Below are 21,408 nucleotides of genomic sequence, written 5' to 3'. Positions count from 1 at the left end.
GCTCAGCACTCATCCGTTTCCATCCGATTCTCGACGATCTGGGTCCTATAAGCTAGTGCTCTATAATGAGCACTCATAGTGTTCGCCTCGGTGAGGCTAGTACCTATACGATGATATAGTATCTGAATGGCCATGGTGTCCTCTTTCTTCTCTTCCTCGAGTCTTTCGACTCGCTGCTCTAGTGAAGTGGATACTGAACCTCAGATGAGGTTCTCCAAGGATTCGACTCTATCAGATAGCCAGTCATCCTAAGTCATAAGGTAGGGTATCAGATCATTCTTAGGGTCATCCCTGAGTGGTGCATATGGAAGAGCATGTGAAGACTCACCTATCTCGTACCAGGGAGGAAGGTCAGCTCTACTTGCAGAGGATGTCGGGGAGCCAAGAAGGCTCATAGGGCTTGGTCTGTTTCTCCAACTGACAACAAGTGGGTCGGGAAACATGTGCAATAGGGTCCAAGTGTTATATATGAGGAATGCTCATCCTCGGGGTCCTCATTAAGGAATGACCCTTCCCATTAAGGAGATATGGCTGATAGTGTGGCCTGGGAGGAGAGGATGGTGGGGTAGGAGGGGAAGGTTCCTCACTGGTAACGCCCTCCTCATCTTCGATGGGGCCGTCATCATTAATCTCTTATACATCCTGAAGTATGCCCACATCGCCAGACTCTACAACCTCTTCTACGTCGTCGTCCTCCTCATCCTCTGATGGGTCTTCTTCCTCTGAGAGGCCTGAAGGGGCGACTAGACAATCTTGGGGGAAATATGGATCCTCGGCTAGGTGTATTGGAACCTCGTATAGCTCATCGGGATCTGCTGTCTCCATCCAAGATGGACGGTCGTTGGGTGTATCTTCCAACTACATAAATTCGTTTTAATTGTGTTAGTAAAATTTTAAATGTATAAGTGTTTTAAAACTGTATAAATATTTTCAGGTTGGTACAAATGTTCTAAGGTTCTGGTATCTTCAACGAATCTTGAGAACATTCTTCAACTTCTAAAACTCTCAACCATTGTAGTCTGTCAAACTCCTTGCTCAAGGTTGGTTGTGCACCGGCTCGACCATAAATAACATAGGTGCATGTCCAAGTTTATTTGTTGTATGGATTATGTACGGTACTAACATTATTTGAGGCGTCTGACCTAATGAGTTGACTTGGTAGTTTTAGTCGAATGGATGTTTAGAATTTTATTAAGTGTTCTCATCGCGAGTCAGAGTATATATATATATATATATATATATATATATATATATATATATATATATATATATGTAACTTTTATATATTAGTGTTTGTGAGGTTTGTAACATTATTAAAATTTTTTGTACTCCAAGCAAGTGAATTAGGGTTTCCTAGTTAAAACCATAAGGATCCTACACTATAAATAGAACCCCTAGCACTCTCAAAATCGGCCAATGCTTCCAAGAAGAAACCCTAGCCGATTTTTAGTGCCTCCTAGCCTCTCTTTCATAATCTTCTATCGCTCTTGGTGTTTGTGACTTATTAGAGGTATCGCATTTGAGGTGCTAAGCTCTTAAAAGGTCAAGATCCACAAGCTACAACAAAGAGGTATTCATTTAACTTGTTTTATGTTCCAAATCTCAAAATTGTATGCTAGTTAGGGTTTATGCTTTGGATAATTAAAATTGCATGTATAACTTGAGAAAACCTAGATCCAAAGCATTAGGGTTGTATGTGCACCATAGGAATGTTATAGTTCTCAAAACCCATTAGAAACATTGGAGGGAAATACCATTTGGGCAATTAAGTCATTTTGAAATCCAGCATCCCTATGCAGCCCTTCAAACTAGATTCCATCTACCTTACGTAGTCAAGAAGTAGTGTGATTAATAATAATACTTGTATTAGGAGCTTGTTGCTATACTTGTATTCCTCTTTTGAGGATACATGTTCTCTGTGGCCAATTTAGCTTTGATACCAATTTGTTACACCCCCGGCCGAGGCGATGGAACATGTCCGGCTGTGCGACTAAATTTATGTATCATAGGTAACTTGAAGATATAGCACAAGTACAACAAAAAACAAAACAACATTTATATTCCATCTTTAAGTTTGAATACATGGTTCTTATAGATAATCATAATAATACATTAATTAGCATAACGGGTAGGTATACATAACAAAAACTAGTAAACTAGATCGCCTGAAATCCATGATTATCCGTCTTCTGAATTCTTGAATTACTAATTCCCTGAGAATACATGTAGTTTTGAGGGTCAACACAATGTTGGTGAGAGTTACAGGTTTTTTTCCTAACAGTAGTATGATACTTTTAAAAATGTTCAAAAAATATTTTCTTTGTAAGTAGAAAAAATTGCAAGAATGGTCCCCGATGTATGTCAAAACTAGCAACTTTGGTCCAAAATGGGTTTAGCTCGCAAGGATGGTCCAATAGTTTCGTTTTGTTGCGAGTTTGGTCCAATTTCCTATGAACTTTTTTTATAATGATGGATTTGCCCCTTATTATTTTATTTTCCATTTTTTTATTATAACAATTAAAAAATAATTAATAATATAATACACACACACACACTCTCTCTCTCTCTCTCCACCGTATTCCCCCACATTTATTTTTCTTTTTACCCAAGAACAGTTCATCTTCTTCATCTATTCCTTCTTAATCAAGATGGGTTTGTGCATAGCAGATTATGGTGTTCTTGGATCTAAAAAACCCATAAAGCAATGATGAAAACCTAGGAAATCGACTACATGGATGTTTCTGAAAATTACTGAAAAATAACGAGGGGTGAGTTTCTGAAAATCAACTCCATGGATATTTCCAAGGTGGGATTTTTTTGGATATCTAATCCATGTCACGGCCACTCGTGGCCATCATCAATGTATCTCTGTTTGATGGCATTCATCAGCTGCCTAGCAGCCCCATGAAGATCTGAAAGAGCACCACCACAGTTGTCCTTTTCTGATTATCCCTTTCACCATCGATCTGAAACCCTTGTCGGTGTTTCAAGACCCTTCGCCACCACCTGAATCGATTTCTACTATGAAACCTAAACCTAAACTTGAATCATTTCATCGCCCCTAAAAATCATTGTCAGATCTGAAGACGAAATGATGGAGGATAAAACATATCGGAGATGCTGCCTCGCTAGAGTTTCGTGTGTTTTTGTATTTAGGGTTTCATCCGCCACCCTTCTAGTTTTTAGGGTTTCAGCCGTCGTTTAGGGTTCCAGATGAAAATCCTCATGTCGAAGAAGAAGATTTATAATCCTTAACCATCATCGAGATCTGAACATTTAGAGTTTTCTTGTCGTCTCCCCTTGATGCTCATTAGATCTTGAAGACGGTGTCGCTAGAGGAGAGACACGATGGACGACCCAACAGATCTTGAAGACTGAAAATGAGAGAATTCACGTGTTCAAATGACGATTGATACTCCGCCTCACATCCCAAATATGCAGATCTTTGTATCTTTGTGTGTATATTTGGGGTTCCATTCTAAACCACCGAACTCGATCTCTTTCATGGTTACAAGTTTAGGATTTAGGAAATTCATATTTTTTTATGAGTTCTTGTATGCTACATTTTTTATTATTTTTTGTGAGTTTATATATAGAGAGAGAGAGAGAGATTTTATTTTTGCTTTATTTTTAATTGTTTTTTTAATTGTTGTAATAAAAGAAAAATGGAAAATAAAATAATAAGGGGTAAACCCATAATTATAAAAAAGTCCATAGGAAATTGGACTAAACTCGCAACAAAATGAAACTATTGGACCATCCTTGCGAGCCAAACCCATTTTGGACCAAAGTTGCTAGTTTTGACATACCACGTGGACCATTCTTGCAATTTTGTCTTGTAAGTATAACCATACTTAAAATAGCGTTTGTAAAGGATCTTTGAATAAGCTTTGAAAACCCAAGTGTCTCTTTTCATAAGTATATCCATACTTCAAATAGTTTTGAAAACAACCAAGCTCATGGTTTGTAGTAAAAGAGAGAAATTCTAGTTAATGATTATAGTGAGTCCTATAATCGAGTCATGTGACTAAGTGTACCCCCTAAAACACTTCATTGAAAATCGTAGTAACGATAGTAAATAGTTATCACCTGCTTTGATTGATCGGTCGAGGTTGCAAATAACAACCACAGGTGGGGATATCAACCCCATATAGATATATACATATGTATCTTGATCCGAAGATTTAACAATTATAGTTGTGTGGGTATGCTAAGTGTTTAGACTTAGCTAATAAATATAGTCTCACTAAAAATCCCTTAACTAAGGTAGACGAATAACTCTCAGCCCTAACTTGTAAGTGGATAAGTTGCTAGGCATAATGTATTGTATAGAGTTTATATCAGCCGAGCATGACTGGTATGCATGTATAGTATAAGACACTAGATTTTATAACAAAGAATCTTTCTTGTAAATACTTTGTAAATATACATGTATAGTTTAAATCCCTATGAATACTACAAAGCTCTATGACATAATATTAATGACATACAATGTCACACAAAATCATAGAGTTTTGTAGTAATAGGCATATGTTATTTTTATAGTTGTATCATTTTTAACAAAATAACATACAGAAATATTGACGTTTGAAACTAGTTTATGTGTTTATAACATATAAATGTCAAACCAATATTCTCTAACTAGTTATAGTTTTTACTAAAAATAATAATATTTTATGTATATTTTTGTATAAACATGTATAATTTAGCACATATATTTTCCCCCAAAGCATATAAAAATATAAAAGAGGGTCCGTAACACTCACCTTAACATATAGTTGTTCATTTGTTTCAAGAGTTTGACGTGAGAAACCGAAATGTGTCGTTTCTAAAACGAACCACCGAGATTAATTTAGTTGCCTAATAAATTGAAGGGAAATTTTGGTTCAAATTAATAAGTTGGGGGTTGTTTGGTAATTTAACCAAATTATAGGGTTGAGTTGTTAAAATAAATAAATTAAATGGGACCGATTTTGTTAAAAATAAACCATAGAATGGACTAACATGGTTTATTTTAAACCTAAGTTTGAGTTTTGGATTTATTTTGTGAAGACTTTCAAAGAAGGGTTGTTTTATTTATTCTGAAATGAAATTTGGAGACTTTTGGACTCAGTTGTAAAGAATTTCAAAAGAGGGGCATTTGCAATTAAATTGAAACGAGAGTTTGGGTAATTTGGACTTATTTTGGAAGACAATTTCAAAGAATGGTGGAATTTAATTATTTAAAATTGAAGTTTGAGGACTTTGGACTTGATTTGTAAGGGATTTCAAGAAGGTGGTGGGTTTTAAATATTTAAAAATGAAATTTGAGCAGGAGGTGATCACCTCCTATGTTCGACGAGTTTATGCAAACCAAAAAAATGATCAGGTCTTTGTCATGGCTACTTGCGATCGACACAACACACAAAAATAATAATAACGAAGCTGGAGGTGGAGTACTCACCAGCAACAGCAGTAGTAGAACAGTGGCGGTGGATGGGTGACAGTGAGGAAGTCTGGTGGTGGCAGGAGGACGCCAGTAGCCTCCTTCTGCCAGTTTTTCTGCTTTTGTTTGACGAAGATGAATGGAGGGGAGGAGAGAAGGGAATTGGATTGTGATGGAGGTGGTGTTGGGTGGTGATTTTGATCAAAAGATATGGAAATGGTTGTGGAGTATGGTGGAGTTATGGTGGTGTGTGGTGGTGCTTATGAACCAAGAATAAGAGAGAGGTTGTGGCTAAATTTGTGTGGTGAATTGATGAAGATTAAGCCTCTATTTATAGTTGGAGAATCCTTCTCATTAGCCTCGAGCTCCATGCTCATTCATCCAATCCCACACTCCAAAGAAGCCATGATTGTACCTTTGGTAGAAGAGTATGGGTAAGAAGCTAAGGTGAAGGAAGAGAGGGATAAGGGTAGGGATGTGAGGAGGGGGGAGGAGAGAGTCAAAGAAATCTAATTTTTGAGTCTTGCCAACAAATGTGGACTCCACAATGATGTCACAATTCTTTTAATTGCCCATAACAATTTTAATTTGGTGTATCAAGATTTTAATTTGGTGTATCAAGATCCTGATGTGAAATAATTTTTCTGAAGGTGTCTTTAGAAAGAGCCAAGTTCAAGGATTCCAAAAATCCGAATGGATTAATTTTTCGAGTTATAGAACTTTGGGAAATAGCGTTTAAACTTTTACATCTAAATGACCCGAAATGCTCGATTTTTAGACTTTTGTAAATATTTTCGCTAAAAATATTTTGAGTATGAGGTTAAATATTAGACCATAGTCTGACTCCATAAACGCTCTCAGAATTCCCATCGGAGGTGTGCAAGTGCCTCAATAGGACGATTCGGTTTTAGCAGTTTATAGAGAATTAGTATTTTACTAGTTTGTTTTCTTATAATTGTCGTAACTTTTACGTACGAACTCCGTTTTGGACGTTCTTTATATTTTCAGAAATAGGGAACATGTACTATGAGATAAAAATGTTTGCTTCACTCACAACTGATTAATATGAATTTTTCAGTTTTTCAGACACATTAACTAGGCTTGTAGTTTGAGCTGTTTAATTCGTTTGTTAGTTTACACATTTGGAAGTAAGATATCATCCGGTATCTTATAATAGTTGAAATGAACTTATTTACTTTACTTATGCACTAAAACTCACAAAGTCAAATTGCAAATAGATTTACTGTGAATTAACCTTTCACAGTCTTTGACCTAAATTTTGGGATATCATAGTGTGGCCTAGGTTGCCACGGCATGACGACTGGGGAAAATGCATATGGTTTGTCGTGTAAGGGTCACGACGTGGCCAAGGGTTGTCGCAATATGGGGAGCCAACTTTGACCGTTAACCTGACTTTGGACTTTTGTTGACTTTTAGTCAAACCCCTAATTTTGGATGGAAAGCTTAGGGTGTACTATCTATGACTGTATAGGTGGGTTAGAGCACATGTATTCGTGACCATATGCACCATTGAAATTGATCATCATTTATTAGGTGAGTCTTCTCATAATTTTTGGCGGGTCGAAGGCGCTAATTCTGATCTATTGTTTTATGTTATAGGATGCTTGTTGTTTGTCTGACTCTTGCATGTATTGTATGTATTTATATGTAAACCGGGCGAGGCCCATTGTATGTATGATATTTGGTATTTTGGTAACTCACTAAGCTTTGTGCTTATGGTTTATGTTTATCTTTCAGGTACTTCTGGTGCGAAAGAGAATGGCCCGACCTGATCGCAGCGCATCCACCCGTGTTTAGCATTTTATGATTTTTGGATTGTACCCTAATAAATATTTTCACATTGACATAATTATGATGGTTTGACATGTATATTTGATGGTTTTTGCTGAATTAAAAACTAAATTTTTAGTTATTATTTTTGGGTTGTTACAAGCTAGGTTGCATGTTGTATGAATTAGATAATTTTAGAAGGTTAGGTTTAACTATGATGCGCAACTCTAGTTTGAGTCCAACCGTTGTAGTGTGAGACCTTATAGTTGAAGAATTATCTAGAATTTGTCACATGTAATTATATTCGTAAGGTAGTTAGAGGGTATTAGTGAAGGTTTCTTCTTCAGCTGATGGTGCAGAGTGTCGGAGATGGAATCCTACGAGAACATGGGAAGGATGTTAGCAATAATAGCAGATGTATGGTTAAGTGGGATTGTGGAATGTTAGAGTCACTTAGGGGAGATCGGGACGACCCTTAAGGAAAGTATGGATAGGTGTGGAAGGTAGTATTGAGCCCGTACTACTAGAAGCACAATTTCCGTACTCGAGTCAAGGGAGTTACAAGAATACTAAGGGACCCACATGATGTGTGATTCTTCGAGCGTTTTCTGATGGTTTACTTGGTTTATTTTCAGCATGGTGGTCACTCGAGGTGGTTCAGGTCTAGGTGATGGACCGGGTTCGGGCTCTGAAGTCAGACCCTTGGATGATCGAATGTGGGAGTTCATTTCATCTAAGATTCCCTGCAACATTTTGGAGTAGGAATGGCAACGAGGCGGGATCGAGACGGGGCAGAGAATCCCATCCACGAACCCGATATGTAAATTTATTTCAAACCCCGACCCGATACCCGACGGGTTTCTTATCGGGGCGCCCCGTCGGTTCTAAAACTTTCCCCGAACCCGACCCTAATCCTAAAACCCAATATAGCCCCGAGAACCTGACCCAAAACCCGAAATCTATGTTTTTTTTTTTTGCAAAAACCTACAACTGAACAATGTGAAATTAAAACATTACATAAACTTACAATACAAAATAAGTTCTTAACATCATTGAACTAAATAGAAATTAATAATAGTTTAATATTATAACAAAAACAACCAACCAAGGCACCAAAGGTACAAAACATGAAAAACTAAATTCATCATGATAGTATAGTAAATTCATCAATTATACCTTCGACCATTAAAAGAACGAAATCGGGAATTTTATCACAACTTGCGATCGCAGGTTTCATACATGTGATCGCATGTATTGGTTTTATTGCATCTACCACACCTTTGAACGTTAAATGATCGATAGCACAACTTTTTTAAAAACTTGTGATCGCATGTATCGCATTTTGGCATTCGCCGTTACCTGCATCGATAAAACACCAAATAATTACATTTTTTAAAAACCAATGACAACAGGTCCTCCCTTTGCGTTCGCAGGTTTGGTTTTTTCTTTAAATATGGGTCGCAGGCCTCATTTGTAACCACCACACTTCAAAAATTCTCTCTGGATTCCATTAGTTTTCGAGTTCTTTCACAAAAAATCACTCAAATCGCTCATTCTTCCTCCAAATCAAGCAAATAAGGTATCAATCTCTTATGTTTTACTCCTACAACATATTTACGGTAACGAAATCATGTTTTCACGGTTGAAATTCTCCAAAAATCTCATTTTGTTCATTTGAATTTTGAATTTTTATGAGTTTCTTTTTCAGATCTACGCTCCGTTAGTAATCCGCAGGCCACGAAAAGTTGAAACGTTTGCCCGGGACGCAATTCAAAAGAGATTCATCCTGACGAAATTTCAAAAATCAAAAATTTTTCCGGCACGAAAAATATATTGCTGCTCAGCGCACAATCAGGTATATTCGTTCTGAAACTGAACTCTTTTGTTTGTCATATATTTGTGCAGACATGCGTATCCGCTTTAGGATTAGTTAGAAATAATTATTTTTGCTTGATTATTTTTCTTTTTTTACCTTGTGCCTACCTTGTCCCACTTTTGACTTGAAAAATCCCCCCTAGACCCTCCCGTTCACACAGACAGGGTGACGCTCCAGACCCATCGTACACTGTCCAAGTGGAAAATGTTACCTTAGATTTAGGCTCCCAGGCTGCCTTAGACTGTTTTCAACGGCTTCAGGAACAAGAAATTATACCGTAGGTCTGGCCACCCAGCCGCACATTGATGCGGGAACTCCATATTTATAATGGTGTTCATGCTTTATTCACCAACATTGGCTGGGAGCGTCTTTTAGGTGTAGATTTTGGTACTTGTCCTTTATTGACCCTAGAGTTCCTAGTTACACTGAGTGAAGTCAACCATGAGGGAAAATTTGTTTTTCGCATTTTTAGCACCCCACACTCTGTTCACGTGGATCAGTTATGTACTTTCTTTCATAGCCCCGCCACCAACTTAGCTCAGCCTACCCCTGCTTTCAACGTGCGAAATTTTTTGCAATCCACTACCGGTTTGGACTTTTACGACTCATCCCAATCCGTTCATACTAGCATTGTCCATCTAGTCCTAAAAATCGATTTGAAAATTATTTGCATCATTATTTACGCGCAGGTTGAGACTACGAAAGCCGGTAAACCCGAGCTTTTTATCTTATGGTGCATGGTCACCAGATTGTACCGCCCTCATTTTGGTGATTTAATCATCAAAAGGTTCCACGGAGTTTTAAAACTTCGCACCGGCGGTGCCATTCATTGTGGTGGTCTGATCACCGTCATTGCTCGCACCCTCGTAGAGCAGTCTCCCTCGAAGTACACCTTCTTTACGGGTGAATCCTTCTGTTTGACCCTACAGAACTTTTGGGCCATGCACATGTTACGTTCCACCCCAAGTAGGTATGTTTGGATGCAAGGCCGATCCATTTACTTTGAGGTCACTGGTCCTGATGACATCGTCGTCGCTGATCCCATTAGCGAAACTATGTAGCTTCTTCTGCCAAACCTTCCACCACCTCTTCGCCCACGTAGGTCACAGTAGGCCCCGCGTCTCCATTCTGATCGACCATCTTCATCCACTATGCACCCAGATTACACGGATGCCACACTGATCTCCTATAGCCAGCCTGATCCCATGCAGACTGACTTTCAAGATCCGTCCCCACCCACCCAACCATCTCACCCTCACCCCAACTCCCCCTTCACTTACCAGCATTATCTTGACCTCCGTCAGGATATTGCTTCTCTTTAGCAGACTATGACTGGTCTCCTCCGTCAGAGTCACCGACTATCGTGACGAGCTCTTAGGTCTGCGCAACGATTTCACCGATCTCCGCAACGATTTCTTCAGTCGCTATGCACCCCCGTCAGAGTAGTCCTCTTCCACTCCTCCTTAGGCATTGAGGACAATGCTTAATTTTAAGCTTGGGGAGGGTATTTTCCATCTTTTTGTAAAAAGTTTTTATTTTGGCATTTTTATTTAAAAATAAATAAAAAATAATAATAAATAATAAAATTAAATTAAAAAAAGTTTTAAAAATCCAAAAAAAAAATTAAAAAAGTTTTAAAAATCCAAAAAAAAAATTAAAAAAGTTTTAAAAATCCAAAAAAATTAAAAAGTTTAAAGAATCCAAAAAGATTTTTCATTTATGTTTTTATTTTTCATTTCATTTCTTCCTAGTTTTTTTCTAAAATATTTTCATTTTGTTGCATTTTGCATTCACATAAAAATTATATATATATATATATATATATATATATATATATATATATATATATATATATATATATATATATATATACGAGATGATGACACTTTTTACATATGATAGCTCAATGAAGTGGGATATTGAGAATTAAAAATAAAAATCTGAAGCGACTTGATAGTTATTGGAAGTGTAGAATCAACTGTCATAACTAGGGGACCCAAGACCCCGTGATTCGAGACCCCGGCCTTAGATAATAAAAAGAATGGCGTACCGAAATGTTTTTTGAGCAGTAATCACAACTTTAGGATTGTTTGCTTCTGAATGTTTAAGAAGAATCTTTATCGGCAACGTTTGAACCCACTGAACATGACCCTATTTGTTGACACGCGTTACCCCTCGCGGTAACAGAGAGCTTAAGTATCAGATCCACACAGTCAAGAATGAAGAAAGGATACAACGTTATATCTAGTATCCAAATCAAGAATTTCAAGCGCTCAATTGAAGAAATTTCAAGAAATTCCAATATATATATATATATATATATATATATATATATATATATATATATATATATATATATATATATATATATATATAACGAAATTGAAGAAATCAAGCTCCAAACGAAGTACAAATCAAAGTTCAATCAAGTTAGAAGTCGTTCCAAAGTTATATCTGGCGAATAAAGAATTATGTGATATGATACTTGTGGCTCTAAAAAAAGTGAAAGCATAGAGCTCGGGCTCCTACGGGGGTTGGCCCTTGCTGCTTCGGCGAAAGCTGATTTCATCATGCGGGTTTTTAAGGATGCGTCGATTCTGGTTCTTGACCATCTAGTCTTAAGGACATGAGATCCAGACTGTGTTATTTTTTCTCATAAAGCTAATTAAGGTATAAAGTTTAAATAAAACTAGATTTGAATTATTGGGTTACACCGTTCTGTGGTCTTCCTCACTTTGGGAGTCTGTGATACATGAAAGATAGCGGGATGGTTGCTTTGGTGTTAGTGATTGGAACCCATTATCGATGTAAAGTCTGATCGTATAAAAAAAATGTATAAAAATATAAAAAGTAAAAAAAGAAGCATGTTTTCATTCTAGTTGTTAGTTTCTCATTTTCATATTATTTATGTTCATTGTTCATTTTCTTTATTTTTGCATGCATATTTTATGTTTAGCTTTGGTATTTCTTCTTATTTAGGTTTTTGTTTTTAAGTTGTCAGTGTGCCTACGTTATTCCTTTATTGCCCTTAGCCTCTATTCCATTTCCAAAGTTATCATTCCCATACTCGAGGGCAAGTAAGGTCTAAGCTTAGGGAGGTTTGTTAGATGCAATTTATATGCATCTTTTAGCATAATTTCCTACTTATTTCGTTATAAAAGGCTAACTAACTCCCGATTATTCTTATGTATTTCATGTTTCAGGATTATTTTGTAGAATGCTCGTACTGCTCACGTTTGTTATGACTTTTCAGGTCCATGTGGAGCACATGGATGATTGCGCGAGTTCGGGATGCGCTAGTGGATGCTTTGGAGCTTAATTGGAGTCTAGACCAAAGAAGGATGTCGAGAAATGATCAAGAACTACTTAGACGGAGGAAGGACGATCAAAAGTGCCGAAAATCAAAACATGCGATCGTACCTTGTCTCCCTGCAATCGCAGGTATGCCTTTGCGATCGCAGGTTTGGTCGCAGCTTCGCTTTGTGGTTTTTTCGTGCCAAAAAATTCATCAGACTAGAAAAAGAGTTACATGCGATCACAGGTTGTGCCTTTGCGATCGCAGGTTGGTCAAATTGCAACAAAATGGCAACGTACTTCATTAAAAAGGCTCCTTACATGTTTTGGGTGATACATGCGATTGTAGGTCTGCCCTATGCGATCGCAGGTATGGCGATTTGATAACTAGACATATAAATACAGCCCCATACTCATCCAATAACCCTAATTGGCAATTCCTGGCGATTCTAAGGCGATTTTCAAAGGGTTTCAAGTGAAGAACACAGATATAAAGGAGACAATTCAATTTCTATTCGTAGTTTAGTAAGATTTATCGTTTGGATTCGATTTTTATTGCTTGTAATCCATTTTTAGCCATGTCAGGCTAAAAAATTAGATTCCCACTACTAGAAAAACAGTCTTTTACGACGCTCATTGCGCGTCATAAAAGGCTAAGACGACGCGCAAATGCGCGTCAAGGAAGGCCCTGTCATAAAGAGAGACGACGCGCATTTACGACGCTCATTTACGACGTGCGTTTACGACACACAATGCGTATCAAGGAAGGCCTGTCATAAAGGAAGACGAAACGCATTCGCGTGTCGTAACCTTACGACGCGCGTGTTAATGACACGCAATGCGTATCAAGAAAGCCCCTGTCAAGAAAGGTCATGTCATAAATGAAGATGACACACATTTTTGCGTATCATAATTTTAAATGTTTAAAAAAATATTATTTATAGATTTACTAATTTTCAAATTAAATAATACATTAAAAATTTCATAATACAAAATAAAATACCATAAATAACAAATATAATTCATTTCACTAATATGTCAAATACAAATAATTATTCCAATAGTGAGTAAATGTTATAAAAAAAATGAACTCATTTATATACAATTGCATTATCTAGCTTACTATGTGCCAACAACTCTCTTTGTGTTTACTTTTTCTTGAGTCTCGTTTCCTCCAAAGCTTCTAGCCATGCCAAAATATGATATCTTAAATTCATCAAGTCCTTGGCGTGAAGTCTTAGATAGAAGCTTAACTGCAATCTCCAATCCTGTTAGCAAACCCTAAAGATCATTATTGGCCATGTAGCAGGATCAACCTACAATCTCTTTTCTGCCTTCTTATTACTTGCAACATTTTCTGCCTGTTTGACCAAGGTTGTGCCTTCAGCAACAACATGTTGCATTGTGTCAAAAAGATAAAAACAGATGACAACAAATACAAATAACTGCATTCTACTTTAAAAAAAATAGAATCCAACTCCTAAATCACAAACCTGTTTAAACATAGAGACAGGATCCATGGGGTATTTTTGGAAAATAGTCTGAACATTCTTGACAAATCATCAACCTGCAAGTGAAGGGTAGAAAGGGAAGAAACAAATGTTCACAACCAGTAAGAAATCTAAACACTAGAAGTTTCACAGTGATTGTTGATTCCTATAAACTCAAATGTGAGATGATAGCAATACTTGACCTCTGAAAACAAATAAACAAAGGATCGCATCATAATTAGCTCAATGAAGTAATTCTTATACATTGTCTTGACCAAAAGATTCATCATGGAAACATTTTTGTTGGAAATAACTAAACAAAAACCTAAATACTAAGCAAAAAAATTATAGTAATCACCATTTAGAGCAGGATGAGGAGTCCGATCAGGCCATATGAGACCATTTAAGTAGAAATTTAAGTCATTTGGTGTATCTCCAAAGTCACCTCCATATGCCCAGTATTTTCTACCATTTGTATTTTCCTTGAGTAACCCCTGAAACCAGATGCAAATATTTAGAACTACCCTTGCACCACATTTACAATTTTATAAAATTCTTGTTTAGCTTTATCCCATTTAAATTTAGTTGAGAGAAACTGCAAAAAAAAAATAATAAATAATTTTTTCTCAAAAAACAATTAATGAAAATAAGAAAATAAAAAGGGCCCATGGGGAATAAAAAGGACCATAATCAATGAATTATCCCACTAAGGTGAAAATATAACTGCAGAATCATAATGGGATTTTTAGCTAGTAAAACATATTTGGAGTATAAGGGACAAGTCTAAACTCACTTGGAAGTGCTTGGTACTGCAACTCTATGTCCAAGAACATTAACAAGCACCTCAATACCACTAATTATTTGGATTTGAAGAACCAAAAAGGTAATTTTGGAGGATGGAAATACCTGTAAATCTACCATGACAGTTGGATAAGCATCCTTAAGATCAGCTTATATCAAAAATTAAATTATATATATAACAGGGGTATTTTGGTACCTTAGTAGAATAAAAAAGAAACAATGCCTTACCCTGCTGCAGGCTGATCAACGGGGACAATGGCATTATTATCATCACCACCATCAAGATCGATAAGATCAAGTAAATGCGGCACAGGGTACCAAATGCCAAAATAATTGCAAGCAACATAAGATCACACTGAATGAATTATCTCTCAAAAGGAAAGTCATACCATTAAGAAGTGCATCTGCATAATGTACCTTAATAGCCTCTTGCATAAAGAGCACTGAAATCAACATGCCAAAAGTTCACCAGCAACCCTTGTGAATCTTGTGATGAGTGTGCAAGCATTGGGTATAGCAAGAACACACAACATCACAGCAGTCCAAACACAAACCCTAAAGCCAAGAAGAATATGTATAATATCATATATGCTTGATAGGAAAGAATAAGATTACACATGATAATTATACTTGAGACATTTCTAGAAGGTTCTATACCATCCAGCCCAAGCTAGAAACAGCTGCCTCCCCAATTCAGGTCTTTCTTTAGAAAAACTATAGAGATAATTGTACATTATAACAATAGGTTAAGCAATGCCTAAAATCAAAAGAGGTTGTCCACCGAATATTGCATGGATAATTCCACATATAGCAGTAGAGGTGAGAGTTTCCACTGCACTCAACATATCATCTGTCATCAAAACATAAGCCAAATAAGCATAATGATTTGTGAATTACACATAGTGTATCTATTTGTACCTGTCTCTTTATTCAGTTGCTCACCGAAGGCAATGACTGGAAGGGTGGAGGCAAAAAAGATGTATGCTGTTGGAGCTAATATTCTAAAAAAAGATGATTATTAGTATCACCGAACAAAAGATATGAGGCATTCATGCAAGTAGTTAACTTTTCAATGTGGATTATAATTTATAGCTAAATGATATATACCTTGCGCCTGAATCTAAAGGTCTGACCCAATCTTGCTTGTAACACTGAAATCTTCCTCGAGTAACAAATTTCCCTGAAAAACAAATAAGATTTGAAAAGTAATCTTCATATATATATATATATATATATATATATATATATATATATATATATATATATATATATATATATATATATATAATTTACCTCATGTTTTATACATCATTCTTAAAAGATAACTTACAACAAAAAAACCACCAGCTCCATTCCCAACATCCACAACTATTTGAAATCCTTCTAATGGCTTTTCTGTAATCCACAGCAAGTAAGAAAATAAGCATGAGAGAAAGAAAAAAAAAAGTAATCTTCACATATACCTATGTTTCCTGAAGCTTTGCGAACTGTTGTTACAAGGTTAGAAGCGTAAATAGCCATGTAGTCAACTTTAGTGATGGAAGATGAAACTTTTTCTTTCTGCCTCTTCTAGAGATTTTGGTGTAAATCCATTGTATATGTTTGCAGCACGCTCCAGAATGTCTTTAATGTCGTGTTTTCCAAGGCCTCCTTCATTAGTAAAGAATTTAAAAGCATTTCTATTATAAGGAAGATGGCTTGAAGTTATCATGATAGCTCCATCAACTGGACATAGAAAGTCTTTATTTGTTGTGAGTGTACTATTGAACATTGTTGGAGTAGATGCTAATCTAAAAAAAACATCACTAAAAATAACTAACAAGATCTTAACTCCCAAAAAGAAAATAACCAAAATAAATGAAGAAATGATTACAATTACATTACCCATATTGCACGACATCAAAGCCTACACCAGCACTTCCCCGAGAAGCTGCATCCAGGAAGAAAAAAAAACATTAGGTTAATGTATCATTTCATGCTGAAAAAGATGAGGTGTCAACAAGGAATTAGATACTATCCACATTCTCATAATTGAAAATAGCCCTAAACAAAAGCATCCATAAATATGAGACTTATCTCTATGTATCTCTGTGAGGAGTAACGAGACACTGGATGATTTGTGTATGTAACAAAGTCGTAATCAGCTCTAATATGTTCTTGAATCAAAATACCAATGCATAATGTATCATGATTCCTGTTTTTATATGCTCTTTCATTCCATTTAAAAGCCCAAACCTGAACAAAATGGGTAAGAAAACAAATGTTGAACCATTCCAATTTTTGATGCAAAATTTCAATAGGTTTGACCATAAAGTCAAACCACAACTACTTTTTGGGAAGAAGAGGAAAAGTATCAAATATACCTTCTTCAGTGCTAGCTAGATTTGATTCCATGTATCCTCTGCGGGACCTTGAGGCCATGGTATTCTTGAACTCTTCATTTAGTGAATATATACATGAGTTCACGTGGGTTACCTGGAATGGAATAGGCACCACCTGTTTTGGTGGAAGGCGTCACATTCCCATTCTGTGGAGAAAATCCTTCTCCCTTGGAATCGGCATCAGCAATTCCATTTGTAGTCTCATTACCGACCCGCACACACCTTTTCTTACCGGAATGGCAACAGAAATAGCAAAATTTTAAGTACTCTCTTCACCATTCTGCATAACTATATCATCACCATCAAGCTAAACATTGGAATCACTAATAACATTTGGTTTTCTTTCCGGAACCGGAAACGGGATGTCAACTTTAACATAACTGATGGAAAGAGTGGCATCGCTAGCATCTTGAGAACCGGAATCCGATGGAGCAATTCTTTGTCTCGATTCTTTAACATCGGGAGAACTTTATTCAGATCTGTCAGGCTTCGGAATGTTGCTTTCCAATTCCAATTCCATTCTTATCTTATGTAATGATGAACTTTTCTCTGGAATTAGTGGTTTCTGCAACATATCTGTTCCAGGAAACACCAACATGTTGATGGACCTCATTTCTTGTCTGTGTGTTTCCTCAAGAGGCTTGAAACCAAAAACATCTATCCATCTATGCATGTGTTCAGCAATGGCATGAATGATCAATTTCTCAATATGAAGGGATGAGGGTACCTGAAAAGAAAAGGGTATACAAGTAATTTACATGCACCAAAAGCAAATAAAAGGTTCTACTTTTTCTTACTGATTCAATAGCAGATAAAAACCTACGACACATCCTTTGGCGTCTATAAATATGGCGGGTCCCAATAAATGGCATCTCTGGTAGCTGGGTCCCATGGATCCTAAACATATTTTATTAATATTGGAAATTAAGGTAAGAAATTGACATATTTTATTAAAATTAATTAAAGCAGCAAAAGCCTACCTGATGGATGCAACACAAATCATTTCATCACCCCTCTCCAATATAGATGTAAAGAAGCCACTATTAACCTGTTAAAGTTTGATCTACAAAAAAAATTACAAAGAATTAGCAAATTCAGACATCAACTTAATGGGTAAAGAAAGTAACAAGGTATGTTAAACTTACCCACAATTCTAAACAACATTATGAATTAAGTTGATTCCACTTCTCCTGTCAAGAACAGGAACAAAGCACTCATCATTGACTGAAAGAGTAACAGCTAGCTTGGAATTGCATTCCACTCTTCGTGATAACTCCATGGATGAAGCATCTGGCGGAAGATCTGATCGATGAATAAGAGACCATGAGAATCTAGAACCCACTTCATGATTCACCCCAAGAAGCTTCTGCAGGTGGCTGTATACTTGTAAAGTCAACATAATTTCAATTTACACCACCAAACTACAAGAGAGAATGTGATCAACAATTTCATATCTTTTATAAATTGTATAGTACTCTTGTTTATATATAATGCTATTTATTTTTTTATTGGTGATCTCAATATGCAGTCCATCGTCAACACAGAAGAATCAGAGTTTTGTTGAGATGTTGAAATAACTAATGGACAACATATTCAAGCACATTGAGCGATTTAGATAGAAGGAATTGACCAGTTTTTGCAGATCTTGAGATACGTTTTGCACCTCAGATGTAGATTAAAGAAAATTACGAGATCTTGAATGTTTAAGGGGTGCCTCCGACTGATGTTAATACCCCTTCGGTTATTGGATACCAAAAAAACTGATTTAAGCATGAATAAAAGTAGAATCAATGAGAATATAGAGATCCCAAATTAAAAACTTGTCCAGTAGAATCGATTTGAGAGTGATTGTTGGATTTATTGCTTCCCTTGTCTTGGTTCGCTTACGCTTTGAGACTCCTACAAAAGTTGAGTTTTTTAGCGTAAATCACACGTGGGTCGTCCCTTTCTGCAACAATTCGAAGATCTGGTGTGCATGTGGGAAATTTCTTCATGAAAAAGCGACTAGGGAAATCCATCATCTCATTAAAATCATACTCAACTTTAATATCAATCTAACCTAGGGCTTGTAAACTTGAGCAATCGTTGCAGTATCTGGTGAGGTGAAGTGAGCCCGAGGTCGCCGACGGTAAGAGATGAGCCGAGGTCAGAGGTGATTTGAGGTAGATTCGGTAGTGGTGGAGGTGGATTAGGGTTTGCCTTGATCGACGTCAACGACCGAGAATGGCAAGTAACGATGGTCGAAGTGCGAGGGACGAAGTAGGCGGCAGTCAATGTGGGGAGGGGGAATTAGGAGCGTCGATAATTAGGGCAATAGGGAAAGGATGAAAAAGGAAGGCGGGGTTTTTAATTTTTTAGGATTTCATTTCCCCCCAGCTATTAAAGGATGTAACGGTGCATTTCCATTAAAATTTATAAAGCGACATATTCAGACAATGCACATTTTATTATAGGCGCCCTCCGTGTTTTTTTTAGAAACTAAATTAAGGGTACGCAAAAATGCGCGTACTAAACCTTAAAATTTATAGAGAGATGACATTACTTTTAGGTCACACACTTTTGCGTATCGTAAATCAACGCATATCATAAATTGCACGTCGTAAAAGGCTGTTTTTCTAGTAGTGTCCAGTTTTGCAAGACGTAACCTTTTTCGTATGATTAATCATTACGCACTATGTTTGACTATGATTACTGTTTAGTTTGATCAATTATGTGTTAAATTGAGTGTTTGATTTTGATTTCAACTTCTATTGGCCACTTAAATTGTTTGTGAATCATTCTAGTCACCTAATTGTTTAGATCCATAATTGTCTAGATTAATTGGTAAAAAGTGACAAGTATTAGATTAATTCTGAGTTTAGGGTTAACTCTAATATGAAATGATCAAACAAGTTTTAACGCCTCCAAGCTTACAAGAGGTATTGAACTTTACTGGGAATTACACTGTGTCTAATGCAACTTTTCTTTGTTAATCAAGAGCTTGTTTGATTAATTTAGTAAAAAGTTAGGTTTAATTCAAAGAACTTATTTTGATTAAATGGTTTTTGTAATAGAGGTCATTAGAGCTTGTTAATGAACTTTAGTACCAGTTTAAACAAGTGCATAGTCAAATATTGCGATGAAGGTTAATTATATGATTAGGGGAGTCACCGCAAAACTGGAATTGCTTTCTCTTATTTGAATTTTCACCACTTTAAATTTAGTTATTCTTTTGTCATTTTCGATTTCTATTAGTTCAATTTTCAGAAATAACCCCCCCCCCCTTTATGTTTATTGCATTAATCAAGAATTAGTTCACGCCTTACGCAAAGAGGTGTAAACATTAGGACGTGTCCCTGAGGATCCAACCCTGCTTACCTGTACTACCTGTTAGTGCATTAAAGCAGTTTATTTATTATTTTTATTTGTTTAAATCGTGTACGACAGCGGTCTGAACAGAGAACCTGAATGATATGATTCCTAAAGCTCGAGAACAGGAGATTGATTTGGAGCACATTAGGAAGAGGGGACCAGATCAGGTGCATATATTGGAGGGTCCCATGAAGAGACCCAAGAGTTCGGATTAGCTTTTGAGAGGCCAGCAGGGCCGGATTCTGTGTAGCACTTGCGGAAAACTGCATGATGGAATTTTCGTTCCAAGGGTTTGGGTAAGTGTATCTTTAGGGTTGTTTCCCTGCTTGTGTTTGGGTTATATATTCAAGTGATGACATATCCCATTTGCATGCTATGAATTATTAGTGGTTAACGAAAGGTCATTTCCCTGTTTGTGGGTTGGGAGTGTTCAGTATTATCATGGTTTATGGTCGAGATCGGTTCAGGGGTATTATGTGGGAGGTTTGCGGACATGGTCTCACAGGATGGTTATTCAGCATTGTTAGGATTCAGTTGTTTTAGTAACCGTTATTGACTGGTGGATGGAAGCGCCAAGGGAAGTGGTCTATTGCTGAGGTTCTGCTATGGTCATCTATCAATTGGGTTTCCAGATTTGAGTGTAGTATCATTTCAAAGCGTTTGGGATTATCAGTGTTGCTGGGAATCGGCAATTTTCATCTAGTCTTCAATGAGTGTGCAGAATTTTAAGTTGGCTAGTAATGGATTACTAGCAAGGTTAAGTGTTGGTAATCAGGGGGTCGATCGTCGTAAGGTAAGAAGGATTGGGAATCCTTCAATTCTCGTGAGCTTTGAGAATTTAGTCGATTCAAAGTGGGGGAGAATCGTCCCAGGATACAGAAGCAAGAGCAATTTTGAAGTTGGGATAAGGTTCGCATCCTCGTCAGGAAAAAAGACAGCCCAAGCGGCTATTGGGATTGAGGATTGTGTGAGTTTGGATTTCGTTAAAACTTCCGAGCA

At 36.7% G+C, this 21,408-nt stretch overlaps 1 protein-coding gene and 1 long non-coding RNA gene across 2 annotated transcripts; both read right to left on the bottom strand.

Annotated features, from left to right (window-relative positions):
- Positions 1–2,032: 2,032 nt before the first annotated feature.
- Positions 2,033–5,919, bottom strand: LOC145101897 (uncharacterized). The gene is made up of 2 exons (XR_013705913.1): positions 5,444–5,919; positions 2,033–2,213 (listed from the first exon to the last, which is right to left on the bottom strand). It is a non-coding gene; the product is annotated as an uncharacterized LOC145101897 (long non-coding RNA).
- An 11,608-nt stretch (positions 5,920–17,527) lies between these two features.
- On the bottom strand, positions 17,528–18,457 carry LOC145098510 (increased DNA methylation 1-like). The gene is made up of 4 exons (XM_079036145.1): positions 18,221–18,457; positions 18,039–18,106; positions 17,856–17,955; positions 17,528–17,785 (listed from the first exon to the last, which is right to left on the bottom strand). Exons 1-4 carry the CDS (start codon positions 18,455–18,457, stop codon positions 17,528–17,530), a joined length of 663 nt encoding a protein of 220 aa, XP_078892271.1.
- Positions 18,458–21,408: the final 2,951 nt, after the last annotated feature.

Source organism: Lactuca serriola, chromosome 4 (genome assembly GCF_051521515.1).
Source record: "Lactuca serriola cultivar US96UC23 chromosome 4, Lser_US96UC23_V15, whole genome shotgun sequence".
NCBI lineage: Eukaryota > Viridiplantae > Streptophyta > Magnoliopsida > Asterales > Asteraceae > Lactuca > Lactuca serriola.
The sequence above is the reverse complement of the archived record's forward strand: the minus strand, read 5'-3'. Positions and strand labels throughout refer to the sequence as shown.

Bases quoted from the DNA above. Each gene is read 5' to 3' on its own strand.
- LOC145098510 (XM_079036145.1), bottom strand. From the start codon at position 18,457: ATGTTGACTTTACAAGTATACAGCCACCTGCAGAAGCTTCTTGGGGTG. The intron at 18,107-18,220 runs GTTGTTTAGAAT...AAACTTTAACAG, and splicing joins GAATCAACTTAATTCATAAT to GTTAATAGTGGCTTCTTTAC. The intron at 17,786-17,855 runs GTAAGAAAAAGT...TTTTCTTTTCAG, and splicing joins TTTTATCTGCTATTGAATCA to GTACCCTCATCCCTTCATAT.